The sequence below is a fragment of the Cheilinus undulatus genome, linkage group 14 (assembly GCF_018320785.1).
Source record: "Cheilinus undulatus linkage group 14, ASM1832078v1, whole genome shotgun sequence".
Taxonomy (NCBI): domain Eukaryota; kingdom Metazoa; phylum Chordata; class Actinopteri; order Labriformes; family Labridae; genus Cheilinus; species Cheilinus undulatus.
Window position 1 is genome coordinate 40,850,992 of NC_054878.1, and position 20,142 is coordinate 40,871,133.

Here is a 20,142-nt window from a genome sequence, read left to right on the forward strand (position 1 = left end):
CGTTTATTTGTCACATAAATCATAAAATGCACAATTTATTGCTACAGTTATAGTAGAGTGTGTAAAAAAACAAATTAACAATATTGCACTGAAGCAGCAGATAATCTGATTATCAGACACAAAAGTCCTTGAACTAAATGCTGTAAAAGGAAATAAAATGAAGTTTATTACTTTTTGACATGACATGAGTTAAAAATTAACCTTCTAGTTTAACCCCAAACTTTTAGTTATCAGTCTTTATATAACCTGTTTATAACCAAAGTTTTGAGCATTAAGGTGAGAGTCATAAATACAAAACATTAAAATTCATCCTCCAAAAACAAAGATTCATAAAGTCATAAGTAAATAGTTATTGAGTGTTTTTTTTTCAGTCATCCAGCACTAATCCTGTCTGATTTTGTAATGGGACATTATTATCTGTAGACCTTTAACACTGCAGAAAAGAGGCTTAGCTGGTAAAAATCTTAGAAAATATAAAACAGGTAAACGATCATGTTAAATGAACTGATTTTTTCCTAGTTCTCTCTGAAACAATCTGGAAAAGTTTATGTTCAGTAAAACCTCCCAATCATTAGCAAGAGTTTTCATTCAGTGTGGCATTTTCACACACTTTTCAGCATCTGGGCATAAATATAATATAACACTGCTGATTTTCAGTCTCTACATTTGTGTCTGGCAGATTATTTTGCTCTCGTCTACTTCCGTGGCATCTTTGTGACCTTCGTAGGTTCCCTTCTCGATAGGCGGTGTGGGGTGTTTGTGTTCGTAGTACTCCACTATGGGGTACGTGATGACGGTCAGGATCAGCACAGCCAGCAGGATGTACAGTTTGTACTCCAGACATAAGAAGGTGCTGTAGGCGAAGGCGATAACAAAACCCAGCGACTCCCACATACGGTAGTTAGCAAACGCCGCTTCTTTGTCTCGTGGAAACAGGACGCCGTAAAGAGCTGAAGGATAGAAACACAAAAGATTGATGTGAATTAATTCTTTCGAGACAGTTTAGCTGCAGACTGTTCATTTCTGACTGCCACTCTCATAGACTGTTTATCTGAGACTTCTTCTATCTCAGAACAGAAATATACGCTAAAGCTTTAGAAATACAGTTGGATTAAAATTCTTTTCAGGGTTATGTTAACGGTTAAGCTAAAGGTTAAAATGCCAAAGGTTAAAATTCAAAAACCAGACCCGCAAAGCCTGATTACAAAACATTTCATAAATCTGAATAAACAGTCTGCTTACAGGAAAAAATCTGTTAGCTACGTTAGCTACCAGATAGATACTAGAGCTTCATAGGTTACGTAGCCAAAGCTAAACTCACCAAGCAGCTTCATAAACTATCAATCAATCAATCTTTATTTATATAGCACTTTTTATACAATGCAATGTAGCACAAAGTGCTTTACACACAACATCCAATTTAAAGAAAATACATTTTTTCAAGTCCCCCCACCCACCCCAGCCCACAACCCCCACCCACCCCAGCCCACAACCCCCACCCGACCACCAACCCACCCAGTAACCCCATCCTCTTCCCCACTCAGTAGTCCATACCTTGGCAGATGTGTCATATATATAATGGATCCCTTACACACAGGAGCGTGCAGGAGCGCGTGCACCGAGGAAACGCTATCTTAAAGTTAAGAATGAGGACACACTAGAGGTTAGGCTAAAATCCTAAAACAAAGTGATGGTAGGCAGTCCTAAAAATTAAAATATGAAATAAAACCTAAAGGAAATTTTACTTAAAAGCCAGAGTAAAAAGGTAGGTCTTGAGTTTGCTTTTAAAAACATTGACATCAGGTGCAGCCCTCAGGTCTTCAGGTAGGCTGTTCCACAGACGGGGGCCGTAGTGATAAAAAGATGCCTCACCGTAAGTTTTTGTTCTCATTTTGGGTACTATTAGCAGAGAACCTCCTGAAGACCTGAGGGCTCTGCTGGGCTCATAGGGTAAAAGCAAATCTGATAAATAAGAAGGCGCAAGACCATTAAGACCTTTAAAAACCAATAAAAGAATCTTAAAATCTATTCTAAAAGAGATGGGTAGCCAATGCAGAGACTTTAAAATTGGTGTAATGTGATCTCTCTTTCTGGTCCTTGTCAGCATTCTTGCAGCCGAGTCCTGAAGTAGCTGGAGTTGTGCGATTTTCTTTTTAGGGAGACCAGAAAGGAGAGCATTACAGTAACTTATTCTACAGGTGATAAAAGCATGGATTAATGTCTCTGCATTGGCTTGAGAGAGACACGGTTGCACTCGGGCTATATTCTTTAAATGATAAAAAGCTTTTTTGGTGATATCACGAATATGTGGTTCAAAACTAAAATCTGAATCAAATAAAATACCTACATTTTAGCTTGCTCACACGGACTAAAAGATAATGCTTTGAGTTTGCTGACCAGTTTCTCTCTCTTGTCCCCTGCACCAATGACTAAAACCTGAGTTTTGTCCTGGTTAAGCTTAAAAAGTTCTGTGACATCCATGATTTAATATCTAAAATACAGTTAAAAAGGGCATCAAGTGGCCCTGTGTCATCATATGTAACTGCGTTATCTGCCTTGATAAGTTAGCTTTAGCTGTTTGCTAAAGCTCACATTGCTAAAGCTAAGTTGGCTTCATTACCTCTTTTGGTAATGTTAATTACATAGCTAGCGAAGCCATGTTAGCTTTAGTTACAGCTAGCACAGCTAAAGTGAGCCACAGTTTGGTAACTACTTCTAAAACGTGTCCATACATAATTTAATCCCGGATTAGACTCCTACCTTTTTTCTGTTTAATTTCTAAAATGCTGCTTAGTCTGCAATGTTTGCAATGTAGTTATTTTTTCATAAATGTGACTGCCAGACTTAGTTTATAAATCAACTTTAATTTGAAAAATATCTAAAACTGGAAATATACTGTACTGGAAGATTACGGCACCTCCTTTCTGAGATATATGAGAGATAACTAAAAGACAGAAATATTACAGTTACTAAAACAGACACCTGTCACTTTAAGACTGAAATATTGATTTATAGTTTGTTTGAAATGTAAATCCCTCAACAGAAGGCATGGCATACTATCTTATTTAGGGTGAGTGTTTGATACCTGCCTCTCATAGAGCTACACAGTGTCCACCTTTTTTTTGGCAGCTCTTGTTCCGGAGGTAAAATTTGCCATTCAAATCCCCCAAAGGCATTTTGCAAAATCCTTTTTACAACACTTTCAGTGCATGAACCAACAGCTTCCTACATATTCATACATATAAAACGTTTGATTAAGTACAAAAACAACGTTCAGAAAGGGAGGAAAAGGCAAAGGTACAACATTGTGTACAAATTTCTGTACAAGGATGAATTAACTGGGTATCCCACAATCCATTGCAATGTATTTCATTTGTTGTGAAGTATAGTTTTTCAGGCTTTAAAACCATATATGTACCTTTATTCTTCACGTTTCTTTATTTATTGTTCAGATTTTGAATGATAACGTTATTAACGGCTGTCAAGATTAGTCATAATAATTATGTTTAATTAAGGTCCCCATTGGGTGCACTAATTTCTCAAATTGCGATTAATTGCACGACTTTTGTGAAGTGTTGTGTTCATGTTTTCAACATTCTGTTCCCAAATGCACACAAATCTGCCTGTGACCAGCTTATTTAAGTGTGCGGCACACTTGTGTTCACACTGATCAAGTGAAAAGGACTGCAAGGTCAAGTGTACCGCCCCTGGATCCAAGCTGAGGTCCCTAAATGTGAACCCACCCTAAGACAGTTGTCCAGTCTTATTTGTATAGATTTGTGACGAGTGATACATTTTTAGTTTCTTACCGTTAGTTTGAGTTTGCCAGATAGCGTCAGCCATTCCCCACAGAGCAGGAAACACAAAAAACAATGGGAGCTGATCAGGATGAGGCCTCCAGTATAAGAGAGCAATAATACAGGAGAAGTTTGCAACAGCAGCTGAAAATGGACAAGGAAGTACAACAAACGTTAGAAGACATCTTCAAGGATTTAAAATGTGTTGAGATTTAACGGGACTCTCTTATCAGCACAAATCATGTGTACAGAAAGTTTTTAACACGTTTATAATATATTTGTCTAAGTCAGAGGTGTTTACCCAGTAAGAAGAGAGCAGCTCTCCCAGTGTAGGGAGCCAGTCTCCCAAAGAGAAACGAGCAAAGAGAATTAGTGGCTCCAAAACACATCATGACATAGCCAACGAAGTGGATCCCCAGAGCACACGTGGCATAGTTCTGAAAAGAGACGCAACATGGATGCACAGAACTATCAGCATTATCATTGTTATGATCGATCAGCGTTCTATGAGACAGAGCATCAGGTATGACAGATCAGGGTTTTTGCTGAGCCTTGTAAAGTTACAAAGTCCTTTTACCATTGAGAGGTCTTAAAAATTTGAGATTCGACTAAGGCGAGTCTTTGTGCTTTCTTCATTTACTTACCAACTTCATTCCAAGATCTATATTGTCCATGTATTTAGTATTTTACCCCCTTCCTATTTTTAAATCCTTTTTGCATATTTGTCACAATTAAATGTATTAGACTGTCAAAAAAAAAAAGCCAACCAAACCTACCTGGCCCTATGTGAAAAAGTACCCCTAATGCTAATGAGTGGTTTGGGATGCCAGCGAACCACAGTGAGAGCCATTATCCACATATGGGGAAAACTTGAAACAGTGGTGAACCTTCCCAGGAGTGGCCTGCCTACCAAAATGAGTGTATTAATGACTCATCCAGGAGGTTACAGAAGAACCCAGAACATCATTTAAAGACCTCACTTGACTCAGATAAGGTCAGTGTTCATGACTCAACCATAAGAGAGAAACTGAGAGTTCCAACGTCAAAACCACTGCTGACCAAGAAGAACACAATGTCTTGTCCTTAATTTGCTAAAAAAAAAAAATTTGATGATCCCCAAAACTTTTGGGAAAATATTCTGAAGAGACAAGAATTGAACTTTTTGGAAGGTGTATGTCCCATTACATCTGGAGTAAAACTAACACAGCATTTCATCAAAAGAACATCCACTGGACCACTTGCTAATGGAACCCTGAATTCTGCTCTCTACCAGAAAATCCTGAAGGAGAATGTCCAGCCATCAGTCTATGACCTCAAGCTCTAGCACACTGGGGTTAATTAGGACAAAGATTCAAAACACACCAAAATAAAAAATCTCCTCCCAATCCATAACCCTCTTGCAGACCGAATAAGATTGTTCTCCAGTATTTTCCTATGTATTTTACCCTACACCCTTTACGAGCCTTCCAGGGCTGTTGACTGAGGAGCATCCCCACAGCATGGTGCTGCCACCACCATGCTTCACAGTGGGGATGGTTTGTTCATGGTGATGTGCAGTGTCTGGCGTCTTGTCTGATGACCCCAAAACATAATTTTGATCTCGTCAGAGTAAAGAACTTTCCTCCACTTGACCATGGCGTCTCCCACATGCCCTTTGGCTAACTCTAGTTGAGATTTAATATGATTTTTCCTCAACAGTAGCTTTCTGGTTTTCTCTTTAGTCCACCACTGAATGGCTTAAAAAACCAAAATGAAGGTTATGGAGTGGCCTCGTCAATGTCCGGTCTTACTTTAAAATTTCACTGATGTTCTGAAACATTTAAGTCTGACAAGTATGCAAAAAAATAAGAAATCAGGAAGGAGGCAAATACTTCTTCACAGCACTGTAGTTGTATAATAACAGCTGGTTTCAAGGATATCGAGGGTAACGAAGGAGTCACAATTTAAAACTAGAAAAAATAGATTTGGTAAAAATATTATTTTATGTTATCTGAAATCATGCATTTTGAATTCAGTCGTGTTAAAAAAAGTTACAAGTCAAATATGAGTACAATTTAAATTTTTTCTAATTAAAGGGAGGGAACTAAGGATCATCTAAACAGATAAAGATCATTTAATTTGTGTTTTTTCATCTGCTCACCTTGGTGTACTCTCCAGAGAGGAAGCTCTGCTCAAAGCCGCTGTACATGGTGAGAGGGATGAGGGTGAGCAGCCTCCAGTCCTTCAGCAGTCTGAACGTGGCCAGAAAGGTTTTAAAGAACGGCTCCCTGTTTTCTCTAAACTCACTGCTCCGTTCCCGGTCGATGTTGTCCAGAAATATAACAATGATCAGGATGGCCAGCACACCAACACCTGACAGAGGCACAAAGCAGAGAGTGTTTTCACTTGATATACAGCACTACTCACGTGTGCCGCTGATGGAGGGGACACAGAACAAAGAAAGTCCAAAATTCACATCCTGATGTTATTTAAAGGAATATTCTATTTTGAAGTAGTTTGTCCCTTCAGTTATTGTGGACCTTGTTTTAAGAACTGCCTGACTAACCCAGGGAGCATTTTTTGAGCAGAGCCTTCTCTGCTAAGCGAAACTGAAAATCCATTTTGCAATAAAAAGGTAAAATGTATGAAGAGTGTTCCTGACAGAGGCGCATTAACAAAAATCCTTGAAAACATTAACCTGACACTAAGAAGAGCACAGTAACAGTATACATTGTTAATCTTTCTGTCAATATATTCTATATATTCACTGCTTACTTTCTGTTGAAGTGGGTTTTTTTTACACACCTCATTCATTTTTTGGTCCCAGTGGATGCCATTTTTACTATATACCTGAATAGAGTACTGAGTACTGAGTACCTAAACTGAGTACAAAACCATTCATCAAAATCCATTTACAGACACTAGTTCACACCACTACAACTGGTCATTTTTCCATAGCAACAATTTAGAAATGCACTCAATTTAAAGTGATTTATTACTCCTTTCCTTCTTTTTTAATGCCCTCATGCACCTTGAAGCAGAGTTACAAGACACTTCTACTGATTCTGATTCTTCTACATGCATGTTCAACATCAAAAGAACCACAAAGCATTGAAACAACATTAAATTATCATCTTGAACTGTTGACATCATTTTCAGATTTTGCCAATGATTTGTGAAGCATTTTTGGAGATTTTCCATTGCACTTGATTTGGAGTGTGCCTCCAGAAAACCAGTGTGAAGGGCCGCATACTCCGGGCACTTCACTCCATTTAAGCAGAAGAACAAACACAAGGGTTCATCTTAATGTTAGGGGTAAGGGATGTACTGAAGTTGAGCCAAAGGCTGTTCTTACCGATGTAGCATCCGACGAGTATCCACACCAGCCTCTGAGCAGGTTTGATGACCGTGCCGACGACACTGACGTTGAGGCCGCAGTCTGCAGCTCCACATGTCACCAGCTGCTCCTCAGGGATGTCAGCTGTCACAGGGAAAAAAGCACAATACGGTAAGGTGAACACTATATATGAAAGTTCTTCCCCATCAGACTCAGGCTGTGACTATGGTAACTATACAATGTGAAAATTACTCCAACTAAAGGCCATTTTAGAGGAACTGAGGGTCTTTGCACACTGAGTTTGTTGTTGTTTCTGCAAAAAAATCACAGAATGTGGCAAAGAGGAAAAGAGTGACGATTATTCAATCCTCAATCCTGACAGAGAGCTTCATATGACACATGCTCATATGCCATAGCACTGTACCGATTAGGAGAGATGGACAGAATTTTTTTAATTCAGTTTGTAACATGGCTGTGAGTACAAACTTTGGCACACTATCAAAACTGTTCATTTTGTTATTTTTAATTTTAGTCTTAGTCTTTAGATGAAATGTCTTTTAGTTTCAGTCACATTTTAGTCATTTCTACCCTTTTTAGTTGTAGTCTAGTTTTAGTCGACAAAAACTCAAAAACATTTTAGTCTAGTTTTAGTCCATAAAAAGTCCTCATATTTTAGTCTTTACTTTTAGTTCAAGCATTTATTTTCTTACTTAAATCTGATACCAAATCATGGTAGTGTGGTCTTTGCACTCTTCCAAACCTGGGGTCCCTGCTTTCTACTGCTGAGAGGCAGAGTTGATACAGATGCATTTTTTTTTTGACAGATTTACCCACAGTGGAGGAATATCATGGATTTTGAATGACAGGTGAAAACTACATTATTAAGTTGTTTTAGTTTTCTTGGCAAAAACTCAATTTACTTTTTGTCAGTTTTAGTACTCACAGATCTATTTTTCTTAGTTTTAGTCTAGTTTTTGTCACAGAAAAAAAGGCTGTCGACAAACATTTAAGTCATAGTTTTAGTCGACGAAATTAACACTATCAAAACCACATTGTTTAAAGTGAGGTTTTATAGGCATAGTTAACATAATTAGATATGTAGCTTACATAGTTGCTTTGTGAGCTTAGCTTTAGCTCAGTAGCTAAGTAGCTATGTAAGCTAAGTCGCTACATTAGCTAAGTAGCTATGTAGTTCTGTTATCTAATGACAGCTTCAACCTATGCTGGCACTTTACCCAAACTATGCTTGTCCTGTCCCTGTCTGGTTGAAAATGTTCCACCAAAATGAATGGAGGTAAATGGGAAAGTTTGGGTCATTTACAATGTAAAAACATGAAAAATAAAAAGTTTACGCTTTAATGGTCATTCAGAGTCCAAATCTAACTGTTAATGAGTTATACATAAAACATAAGACCTATCAGAGTAATGATTGGTACCTTTAGATTATAAAACAAAGTTTTTGGGTCTTTCATTTCTTACTTTGTGCCATACAAAATCTGGTTTTAATTTTTAGCAGTTCAGGTCTTAAAAAAGGTCTTAAAAGTCTTACATTTGATTACTGAAATTGTGTAGTAACCCTGTTTATTACTATGTGTCTTCACCATATGGAGTTTGTGCATCTGCCAATGACAGTAGGATTTTGTTTTTTAGACAGATTCACAGCCCTTTAGTGTCTCTGCTCACCTCTGACCGTCCTTGCTGAGGAGTGTTTCAAGTCAAACCATTACTCTACAGTAACTGTAATACTAATAGTATATGTCACGTTTGCTTTAAATGCACAATTATGACCTTGCAAGCAAGAATAGCAGTTAAAAAGTGGAGCCAAACTTGGCCTGTCTGATCTGTTATGTGAAATATTTAAGCACCTTTGGCTGCAATTTGCAACTCAAAATAAATGGCGTGAATATCATGTGTTTCATGCAGTGTTTAACATCAGCTTTTGTTCCCTCTTGCAGAAATGACGTGATGTGTCAAAGTAAGGCCCTAAGCAGACTCTGGTATGAGATTTATGTTTTTAACTAAGAGTACTCACAACAGAAATTAGGGTACTTTGCCACAGCTGCTTTTAGTAAAAGAAGATGGCTGACCCATAGCAGTCCTGATCACTCAAGGCATCACTACTTTACATAATAACATACCATTAAAAACGTACTGATATCTGTATGTTTTTAACCCCTGAGCATTAATACCTATCCATCAGTCAGCTATTTTAATCATATTTGGCGAACTCCTGATCAATCTGGGCAGTTCCACCAAAGACTTAAAGCAATTACCACTACTCCAGTCCTGCTATAAATACTTTCCCTGAACATTGTTATGATTCCCATCTCAGCAGTGTGACACAAACACACAGAAACCAAAATAGCTGCGTCATGCAGTTCTTCCGAGAAACATTTACAAGCTGCAGTCATGGTCTGAACTGATAAGCCTGATAGCATCAACAGCAATAAAAAGATTTACAGTAAACTTCATCCACAGCTGACACACCCTCTCCTATTCTCCTCTAAACTAAAGCTCATAAAAACACACCTATGCTGCTGTTAGACTTTGCACACTCGTGCTGTGTCACACTTACACAGATGTTAACTGAGGTTGAGTCTGCAGCAGGTTTTTGTGCAGAGGAATGGCCTGGGGTGGTGTGGGCCTACCTTGAGATCTGATTGGCTAGCTGACCTGTTAGAGGCAGGACTTATTTTAAAACCTCTGAGGACTGTGTCAGAACAGGCTGTTTCAAGCTTTCTTTATTTAAATGTGGTGCTTCTTCTTTGTGTTAGTTACTTTAAATTAATTTTGGACATTTAATCTTCCTTTTGAGTTCATATATATCTAAGGTGAGAAGGATTACATGTTGCCACGCTGTTGTGTTGCTTTAAAAGTTAAAAAATGCATAAAAATATAAATACTCCTTAAATATACCCTGCAAAACTTAAAAAGTGAAAGACAGCAAATTAGGCTTGAAGTTGTTTTAATAAGCTCAGTCACAGCAAGAGAAATGTACTTGAGTGCTTTAAAATTTAAAAAATAATATTTTTTCATAGTTATATCTTTATGCAAACATTTCAGACCTTATTTGTTACCTTTTATATCTTGAAGTTAGATTCTTATATGATTTTCGGATGAATGTGGCCTTGAATAATGTATATATTTATTTATTTATAATAGGGACAGAGCACTTTAATGAAGTGTAAGTCAGTGTTAATTTTGGCAGCAATTTTAAATTTTAGTCTTATTTTTAGTCTTTAGACGAAATGCCTTTTAGTTTTAGTCACATTTTATTCATTTCTACCCTTTTTAGATTTAGTAGTTTTAGTCGACGAAAAATCAAAAACATTTTAGTCTAGTTTTAGTCCATATAAAGTCCTCACATTTTAGTCTTTACTTTTAGTCCAAGCATTTATTTTCTTGCCTAAATCTGGTACCAAATCATGATAGTGTGTTCTATGCAGTCTTCCAAACTGGGGTCCCTGCTTTCTACAGCTGAGAGGCAGAATAGCTACAAATGCATTGTTTTTTGACAGATTTACCCACAGTGAAGAAGTATCACAGATTTTCAATGTCCGATGAAAACTACATTACATTATTGTCAAGTTTTGGTCATCTTGAGGAAAACTAAACTTACTCTTTGTCAGTTTTAATCATCACAGATCTATTTTTGTTAGTTTTAGTCTAGTTTCTCTTACAGAAAAAAGGCTGCAGACGAACATTTTTAGTCATGGTTTTAGTTGACGAAAATAACACTGGTATAAATATGCACGAGTTAGCAAAACTGCTTATTCACATCCGTAGTCCCTGGGAGAGTGACACAAAAAAGACAATACAACAATACTTAAAATGTGCAAACATGCAATAATGACATAAATGACTGTAAATAGATGATTTGACCAGGAAATTACAACATGAACTTGCATAGATTTGAGTTTTTGCCTTTTAGTTGTTAGAGTAGACAAAATTAATTTATATAGAAAGGGCATATAAATATATATGCTGCAGAGTCAGTCCACCACGGTGAAAAAAAGCTGGGACATGCCTTTGTTTGTCAGAGTGAAGGAAAAATTCAAACTTTGAATAAAAGAAACACAAACTTACTCTGACTGCGAGCCATCGCAACACAGTCTTTTAACACTCTTTTTAATTCCGCTTAAGACAAATTTAAACTTATCAATCCATTTTGGTCCCTCTCTGAAGTATTGTCTTACTTTTAGTGCACTGTTTACTTACTTTCATCTTCACACAGTATATATTTGGCATGACTTGTCAGATCAGTGTGGCTAATAATGTGATAAAAGAGACTTTTTTTAATATTAAAAAGAAAATAGCCAAATACATTAGATTTGGTTGAAGTATAAGGTAGAAAGTGTTTTGATTTAGATTAAACAAATGTCATTAAAGTGTATGACCCTATTGGTCCAGCTTGTTGTCCCCACCCACATTGGTGGGCAAGTAACCAGTGAGACGAAAGGCTGTCCAGGAAGTGGAAGTTATCCAGGAAGTTAAAGGGCTCACATCAGGGGAAAAGGTATGTTTGTGTTCAATATCAAACCTTGATATGGTTTCTTTTTGTTTTCTCTTCACTTACAGCATTGCATTGGCTGTCTAACATTTCAAGCTAGTGTTAAGCCTCACATGCAGCGGCAGCTACTGATATGAATGTTAACACTCATTTATTTTATACTAAAACACACCTGACTGTTTACTGCTTGTAATGAAACTGATTAGTATCTTAAACCCCAGCAAGTATCTGATATTTTATAATCATGTAAAGGCTTTTTTCTGTCTTCAATACAGAAGTTGGTCTTTTAACAGAAATATGAGGATATCATTTCCTTTTTATTTTTATTTATTTATTTATTTTTACATTTAAAAGCATTTTTATATTGTTGTTCATTAATGTGAAGCTGTTTTGTAACATTTATCTATGTTAGGGATGGGCAGCTTTGGTTACAAAGATAGCCACATTAATTTTACTGTCAATGCCAAAGAGCAAAATTGTAAAAAAGAAAAAAAAAGGCATATACTTTTAATTAACCATCCTGATCACTAATAATTCAATGAAATATGTTGCTTTTATGATCATTTCTTATACCACCATTTATGTTTTTGAACTCAAATGAAAATAGAAATAAGTACAATGAGATAAGCACAGAATTAAACCAGTTTCAAACTGATTTTTTAACGCAGTGAACATAATTATTTTGATATGTATTAACATGCACACATATATTTTACAAGTGCATTTAGTGATGCATGTAAGGAAGTTTTACAGAAACAATTGCAGCCAATTATATCTCCTAATTTCTTTCTAATAACTCAGCATGTACCATTAATCAGATTTTATAAGAGAAATGTTTACATGTTCATGTTTTCATGATATATTTTGGCCTTTTTTTCTTTATGTTTATAGTGTATTGTATTTGAAATTGACTTGGGTGGCCACCTTGAATGAGGTGGAGGGCCACATTGAGTAAGTTGGCCCCCAGGCCACCAGTTGTGACCTTTGGTTTAGGTAGATATGAAGGAATGTCTCCTTCATCTACCAAATCAAAGTAGCAGTTCTATTATAGATAAAACGTATGTTCCTTCTGTACATTTTGTTTTATACCAACTAGATCAATCAGAATCATCTTGTTTCTATCATGTCCTCTGGTCGTCTTCTTACCTATATCGGTGTCCTGTCCGAAAATGAGCGACGACATGAGGTTCCCCCACACAGCCGCCGACTGGAAGATGAAGAAGAAGATACCAAAATATTGGTTGATGACATCAGAGCCCTTCTTGCCCTCTTTAGCAGCCTGGATGTTTCCAGAAATGGTCAGGTAGGTGCATTTAGCCGACCAGAGAGGAGAGCCACCCAAACCCAGGATCACTGAGGTAGGAATCAAAGTGTACCTGAAGGGGAGAAGAAGTCAGTCTTTTAGTCTGCATCAATTACAATGCACATAAACAAAGAGGAAAATGGCTATAAGAAAAAAACAAACATACAAAATACATGCAAATGTAACAGGAATAACATTAGAGCAGGGACTTAAGCAGAGATTTTTGAGGTTAGGGGTTTAAGGGAAATGGGGCACCAACTAATTCTCTTTTAAAACACTTTACCTTTATCAATCTATTAACCTCTACAAACCTGATGATGTCATTGATTGATTATTTATCAGTGATTACCATCCGGGGTAGAGGTTCCCAAAAGAGTAGGAGACATAGCAGACCATGCCAAACACGAGGGTCCATTTACAGCCGAGGTTCTTGATCATGATGGGGGGCAGGAACATGGAGGAGATGATGATGGAGGCGTAGATGACGCTCAGAGACGCCACGCCCATCCCCTCCTCCGCATTCAGACTGCTCTGAAAACACACACAGATATGATTATTCTATCCTTTCTTTGTTTGACTTCTTTCTCAGAGGATTGTAGAAAAGTAACTATAATTCATAAATATTATGATAATGAAAACTGCCGGCAGTACTGAAGGGCCCCAGCACCCTGGTGCATTTCAGGGTGTGTCGAAACTTCAGGTGTGTAGTAGTAGTAATAGTTGGGTGTTAGCACGTGCTGCAGCAGAAAGACCATGTTGATCCTTCAAGGACTCAGTCAACAGTAGGTGGCAGTAAGACAATGGACGATGGTAATCTTTGGAAGTGATCAGGCCAGGACTGGTACATTGATTATGTAAGATTCAAAGAAAATGGGACATTTTATGTAAGGGGTGTTACTGGCTTCTTACCATCGGTGCAAAGCAAAATCATGAAATTAATGTTTGAATGTGTAGAGGTGCAGACCCTGATCATACCTGTGAGATTTGAAGCAAATTAGATGTTCCATATGAGAGTTACAGCAACTTCCTGTGAAACTGGTGAGATAAAGAACTGCTCACCATGGCCCGTGAGATGTCCTTTGTTGTGGACAGATATTGAGGACTTCAGTTGAAAATATGAGCTTGATAGTTTCAGCACAGTAAGAGGAATTTAAAAATGGCCCGTTTGTGTCCCTTCCTGTTGCCAACAGGGGGCGCCTTGATGAAATGTTGGAATGTTCAGTGTTAGACTGTTATCTTGCCAGAAAATTCTATTTAGCGCCATAAAAAAAATCTTATTTTGAAACTAAGGTGTTGCTAGTGGACTTCCTGATGGGATTTTGGTATGGGTCCAAGAGGCTTTTTTGAAGGTCTGGTGACTGTGCATGTGCAGACCAAAAATCAAAAGTCTAGGTTGAATAGTGTTTGGTGTTGGGGGAGGGGGAAGCGGATTGTCCAAAGTGATGTAGAAGGGTATCCAACTTTACTAAAACTAGCAAAAAAAAAAAAAAAAAAAAAAAAGTTCTGAAGTCTATCAGATGGAATCCCTTGGACTAGTTCGTTCAAATGTGCAACCTGTAAATGGCCCAAAAAGAAAAAAGCCCAAAACATGATCTCACACCCTGTACACACACACACCCACACACACACACACATCTTTTTTTCAAGAACTTTTTTGTCCATCTCAATAGCATACATATCTGTACCAATTTTCATGCATGTAACTTAAACTATATTGAACTTGGGGTCCTAATGGGGCACGATGCACTAGAACATGTACATTTTCACCGGGCTTGAAGCATTTGTGGAATTTAGTGAGTTTTGGGTCAATGTTAAGGCCTCCAAATTAACAATTTATTTGCTGGAACAACAATAGAAAGAAGAAGAATTCCTTCAGTCTTAAAAGGGTCCTCGCTCCTCTGTCAGTGCTAGGGCCCTAATTAAATCTGTACAGCAATGGAAACCAAGACAAATTCCTTGAAGGGTACAGTAAGGTGTATCATATCGCACTGAATCGTATCGTATCATACTCTACCATGTCGTGTGGTACTGTACTCTGCTGTCACATCATATTTTCATTTTCAACAATTCTGTTGAATTAATTTTACTTTATTATTCATATTTAGTTTTAAATGGAGACCCTTGGAGTTTTCTCTGAATATAATTCTTGAACTGCCAGTGGCTCTTCTTTCTTTATAGCTGTGCTATAGTTGGTTGTATCCAGTCACATTTCTGTCTTTGGAGACCTGGAGACTATGCTTTGGACACTTAACCCTAAATTGACCAAACTGCTGCGTTGGTGGTGTGTAAATATGTGTGAATGTGATTTGTTATACAAACACTTAACAGATTAGCCTCCACCATGAGTGTGTTGATGGGTTAATCTGGCATTGTTGAAGTGCTTAAAGTAGTAAGAAGATGTGAAAAGTGTTTAACATCAAGTCCATCATCCCCTCTGAGTGATATAAATACTGCTGATGCTATTCAGATACCACTACTATAAGCCCACTGATATTCTAAATTCAATGAAGGAAAAGTTTAGTCTTCAAGTTTAACATCCTGAAAGTTAACATTTAAATAAAAACCTTATTAAAGCAACACTTTTTAGAAAGTAGTTACACATAGCTTCAAAGAGGATAAAAAAAATTATGACCTGTTTAAAAAATTCTAATTGATAACAAAATAGCTCCAGTTTACTGACTGAACTGTTCCTATAAACTCTAAATAAAAAGCTGAGTTTAATTCATTTTGGTAAAACAAACAAAAAAAATTACTTTTCTGAGTTTCTGGTACATTTCTTTTTATATATTAGGACTTTTCAGTGCATTAATAATTGTCTCATGCATACAAAAAACACACATTTCCTAACTGCTTGTCTTGACATGAATAAACAAATCTACTTAATCCTTTAAGAATATTAAAGCATGCTGAATTTACTGAGATATTTAAGTTTAAATGAACACAAATGTAAAACTAACAAGTATCAGGTAGACTGAGGGCTTAAATGTTACTAAATCCTTATTTCCTGTTTAATGCTGTATGAAAACACTTTCATGAAAGAATGAAGAAACTAAAAGAAATTATAAAATAATAAATGTAGAAATAAGGTCAACTGTAGTTTATTTCGTCAGTGTCTTAAAACAAATCTAGAAGTAAATTTAACTCTGTCATTGTCTTACCTGCCATAAACCCCTTCATGTACATATAAGAACATTATATTTTGGCTTTACTGCATTATGGAAATCATTTCTGTGAATAGATTTTTTTTCTGCTAATTTTTCAGAATGTCCATTTAAGTTCAAGTAATTTGTTTAAAAGACTTTCATGAAAATCGTAGGGAAACTTGGGGGAATTTATTAGAAAATTTTCAAGTTTTTTCATGGAAATTTTGAGGATAAGTCTGCAGACTTTGAGGAGTTTCATTAGAAGATCCTGGGGGGGAAGTTGGCTTTGAATTTTATTTATTTATTTATTACTGCATTTTTTTTTTTTTGCAATTTGAAAAACTTTGTGGGCATTTTCATGGAAATCTGATTTCCAATTTATCCAATTTATTTGTAAAATTTTTAAAAACATTTGTTTGGGTCTTATTTTATAATTTATTTATTAATATTTTTATTTATTTATGTATTCACTTATTTATTTATTCATGTAGTTATTTGTTTAGTTATCTATTTATTTATTTATTTGGGGGGATGAGGTCCTTTGAAATATTAAAAATTTTCATGGAAGTTTAAGGAAATTTGTGACATATCCATGAAAAATTTGGGAAATGGATTTGTAAACTTGTAGAAATTTGGGGGGGAAATTTGCTTAAAAAGCTTTAGAAATCTACATGGAATTGATTTTGTTTGTTTATTTGTTAAAGATTTATGATAAAGTTTCGCTGACACATTTGGAGAAAGTTTGATGTGATTTTATGGAATATTTATAAAAGAATTTTAAGAATTTAAACAGAAGTTTTGGGGGGGGTTTTTGTTTTGTTTTGTTTTTTTTTTTTTGTCTTATTTTAGGTCATTTGTGTGGATTCTGGGAAGAAACATTTCCAAGAAATTCAGAACTTACATTATAATCATGTTGATTTTTGGTTTTAAAAAGAAGCAGAAAATTGTAATATGACACTAAAAAGTATAATGAAACTCAGGAATGTTAAACTCTTAATGTTGTGGGTTTTATGTCTGAAAAGGAGAGGGAAGAGAAATTTACTTTGAAGATTTCTAAAACCAGTTTTCATGAATGTAATACTCCATTAAAAGAGTTTGGTCTTACTACTGAAACAAGTTAACATGTCCTGTTTGTACCACTGAAGTCCTTTAATAAGCTACATGTGCATAAATGAACCCAAACATAAACTCCTTTTAATGAAGGCTACTTTAATCATGTTTATTGAACAGTTTTATAAATTCAACTCTTTCACCTACCTGTAAACTCTGCAGACCTCCATATGCCGTAAACAGGGACAGAAACCCAATGGAGATCACCAGAATGTTCTTGAAGTTCCTGCTGATCATCGCTGCTTTTAGAAAAGTGACCTAAAGATGACTTTCCTTTGGAAAACTACATAAAAAACGGTATTTGTAGTGATATATATAATTTGATCCTCAAACAGCAGCTGCCCAGCTCTGGAGTAAAGTCAGCTGAAGTGATCGCTGTGTTAAAGTCATACAGTGGTAACTGCTCAGAACAAAGTCCGGCTGTGAAACGCACACATGGTTGACATGGAGGGTTACTCAGAGGATCTCTTATCATCTGGCCTCTACACGGCCTCCCATGACTCAAATTTGTCTGAACTTATCGTCAGGTTAAACTCCTTTCTATGAAGTCATTAAAGATGTTTAGACCATAAAAAATACAATTCCAGTTTTTCTACATCTTTCCTTGTTTTGTTTTCTCACTGGCTTTAATCCTGTTTCTTCATATTAAGATTTTCACTCACCAACCACTTTATTAGGTACACCTATTCAACTGCTCATTGACACAAACATCTAATCAGCCAGTCACGTGGCTGCAATCAGTGCATGTAGGCACGTCATTAAGGTTAACATTGTGCGCTTAAGTTAAAAGCGAGCATCAGAATGGAGAAGAAATGAAATTTACCATGGTAAAAAAAAGCAGGATTTATTTCTGTCCATCCGGCCTCACTTTGAGCTATCAGGCTCATTTTAGAAAGCTGGACTTTTAGATCAGCACTGCTGGTTTTCAATCCTCTTTGCAGGTTAACGTCCACACTCCTGAGCTGAATGTCGTCGTTCATTTATATGTGAGTATAATGTGACACAACCTTTGGACAACGCATCCCTATTTTCTCGATGAAAATAGTGCTAAAGCACACTGTTCCCAAAAGTTGCTATTGGAAAACAGCTTATTATGATCATCTCTGCCAAAAATACTGCAGTACCCACAATCCTAGAGTGTCCCAGCAACGTCTCTGATTGGTGGAATCTCCAGAAACCATGGCATATTTAAAGTCACTTAAAATCACCTTTCTGATGCTTGGTTTGAACTTCAGCAGATCATCTTGACCATGTCTATGTGCCTACATGAACTGGATATTGCCATGTGATTGGCTGATGAGATATTAGTTTAAACTAGATCAAAATTGCACTTTCAGCTGAAATTGCATGGGGATGCTGAGAGTGCAATTGTGGAAGAACTGCTGAAAAAAGCCAAAAGCACAAAAATAGCTGAAAATAGGATAAAAATAGCATAAAATGGCATAAAAGAAGCTGAAAATGGCATTCAATAGCTAAAAAAGGGATAAAAAATAGCTGAAAGTAGCCTAAAATAGCTTAAGAATAGCTGAAAGTAGCCTTAAAATACCTGAAGATAGCATAAAATTAGCTGAAATAGCCTTAAAGTAGCTGAAAATGGCATTTAATGGCTGAAAAAGCATAGAAATAGGTTTAAAAAGCATTAAAATATCTGATTTTGGCCTAAGAGTAGCTGAAAATTGCATTCAATGGCTGAGAAAGCATAGAAATAGTCATAACAGTCAAATGACGAAGAAACTGATTATTTTTTAAGTTTAAACGGTATTGATACAACAAAGTATGAAGGAGGAGATAGCCAGCATGGAAGAATAATAATAAACAAAATGGCCGACGTGAATATCAACGTGCGATGTACTATCAATGTCAATGGATGCTCAGCATCCCCACTAATAAGCAGCTGAACAGCTGTACCTAATGATGTGATTGGTGAGTGTATAGTCTTATGTTTCACTGTTGCTGATCAGTGGTTTGCAGTAGACTAAGTTTAGGAAGAGACAACAGAGCAAAGGTTTAAGACATGTTACAGCTGATCCTTTTCTTTTACGATGGCTCATCTTCTTCCAAGACTATGGTGGTTTAAAAAAGCAACAAAAACAAAGAGACGGTAAAGCTCATTAACTATATTTCAAGAAATGCTACAAATCAATATGTCATAAAGCCAAGATATGCTCAATACCACAACTATGTCTATTTTTTAAGGTCAGATCCACTGAAACTTTCAGCTTTAAAATGACCAAACAAATTTCATCCAGCTTTTATAAAGTAAAATTGCGTCCAAAGTTGATATTTATTTTGCTTCAGAGACTTTCCCCCATAAAGGTATTAGAAGAACATATCACGTAAGTCAGACGGATATTTAGTTTACTGTTTCAGCCTGAAAGAGGTCAGTTCCTGCTTCCTTATCATATATTTATCAATCAGAGATTAATATATGGGCTATGACATCAGTCGCCTGCACCTGCTACTCTATATTAGACATATCAGAACAGAGGGGCCATAAATCTCCTGACTTATGATGGATTACATTAGCCTGCATTTATGTGACAGGGGTGGAGCAACGAATACCTGATTTTACAACTTTTTATTTTGTCTTCAGTTGTTTATTAAATCATCAATATTTATCCAGATGTGGGGTTATTGTAATAATTTCTGTGTCTATGCTGTAGCTGTGCTGCAGTGGTCCATACCTACAGTGTATGCTAAAGTATAGATTTCATGCATATGTTAGTCAAAGCAGCCAAGTTTAAAGAAATTCTCTCAAACAATTCTTGAAATATCATGTTAATAAAAAACAAAATGAACTGGAAATAAAGATGACCTTGTAGGTTATAAATATTAAAGATAAGATCATAAATAAAGTTCAAGTCAAAGTTTGTTTGATGACATGGTGGTAGAATTTGTGGTGTTTTTTCCAAAGTCTGATCAGACCAGGAAGTCATTAAATTCCTTCAGTATCTTTATTTTAC

At 36.3% G+C, this 20,142-nt stretch overlaps 1 protein-coding gene across 1 annotated transcript; it reads right to left on the minus strand.

Annotated features, from left to right (window-relative positions):
- unc93a (unc-93 homolog A) lies at positions 1-17,546 on the minus strand. The gene is made up of 8 exons (XM_041805824.1): positions 17,327-17,546; positions 13,276-13,457; positions 12,770-12,999; positions 7,132-7,257; positions 5,938-6,149; positions 4,099-4,234; positions 3,810-3,941; positions 1-950 (listed from the first exon to the last, which is right to left on the minus strand). The coding sequence occupies exons 1-8, from the start codon at positions 17,414-17,416 to the stop codon at positions 661-663; spliced, it is 1,398 nt and encodes a 465-aa protein (XP_041661758.1). The 5' UTR covers positions 17,417-17,546; the 3' UTR covers positions 1-660.
- Positions 17,547-20,142: the final 2,596 nt, after the last annotated feature.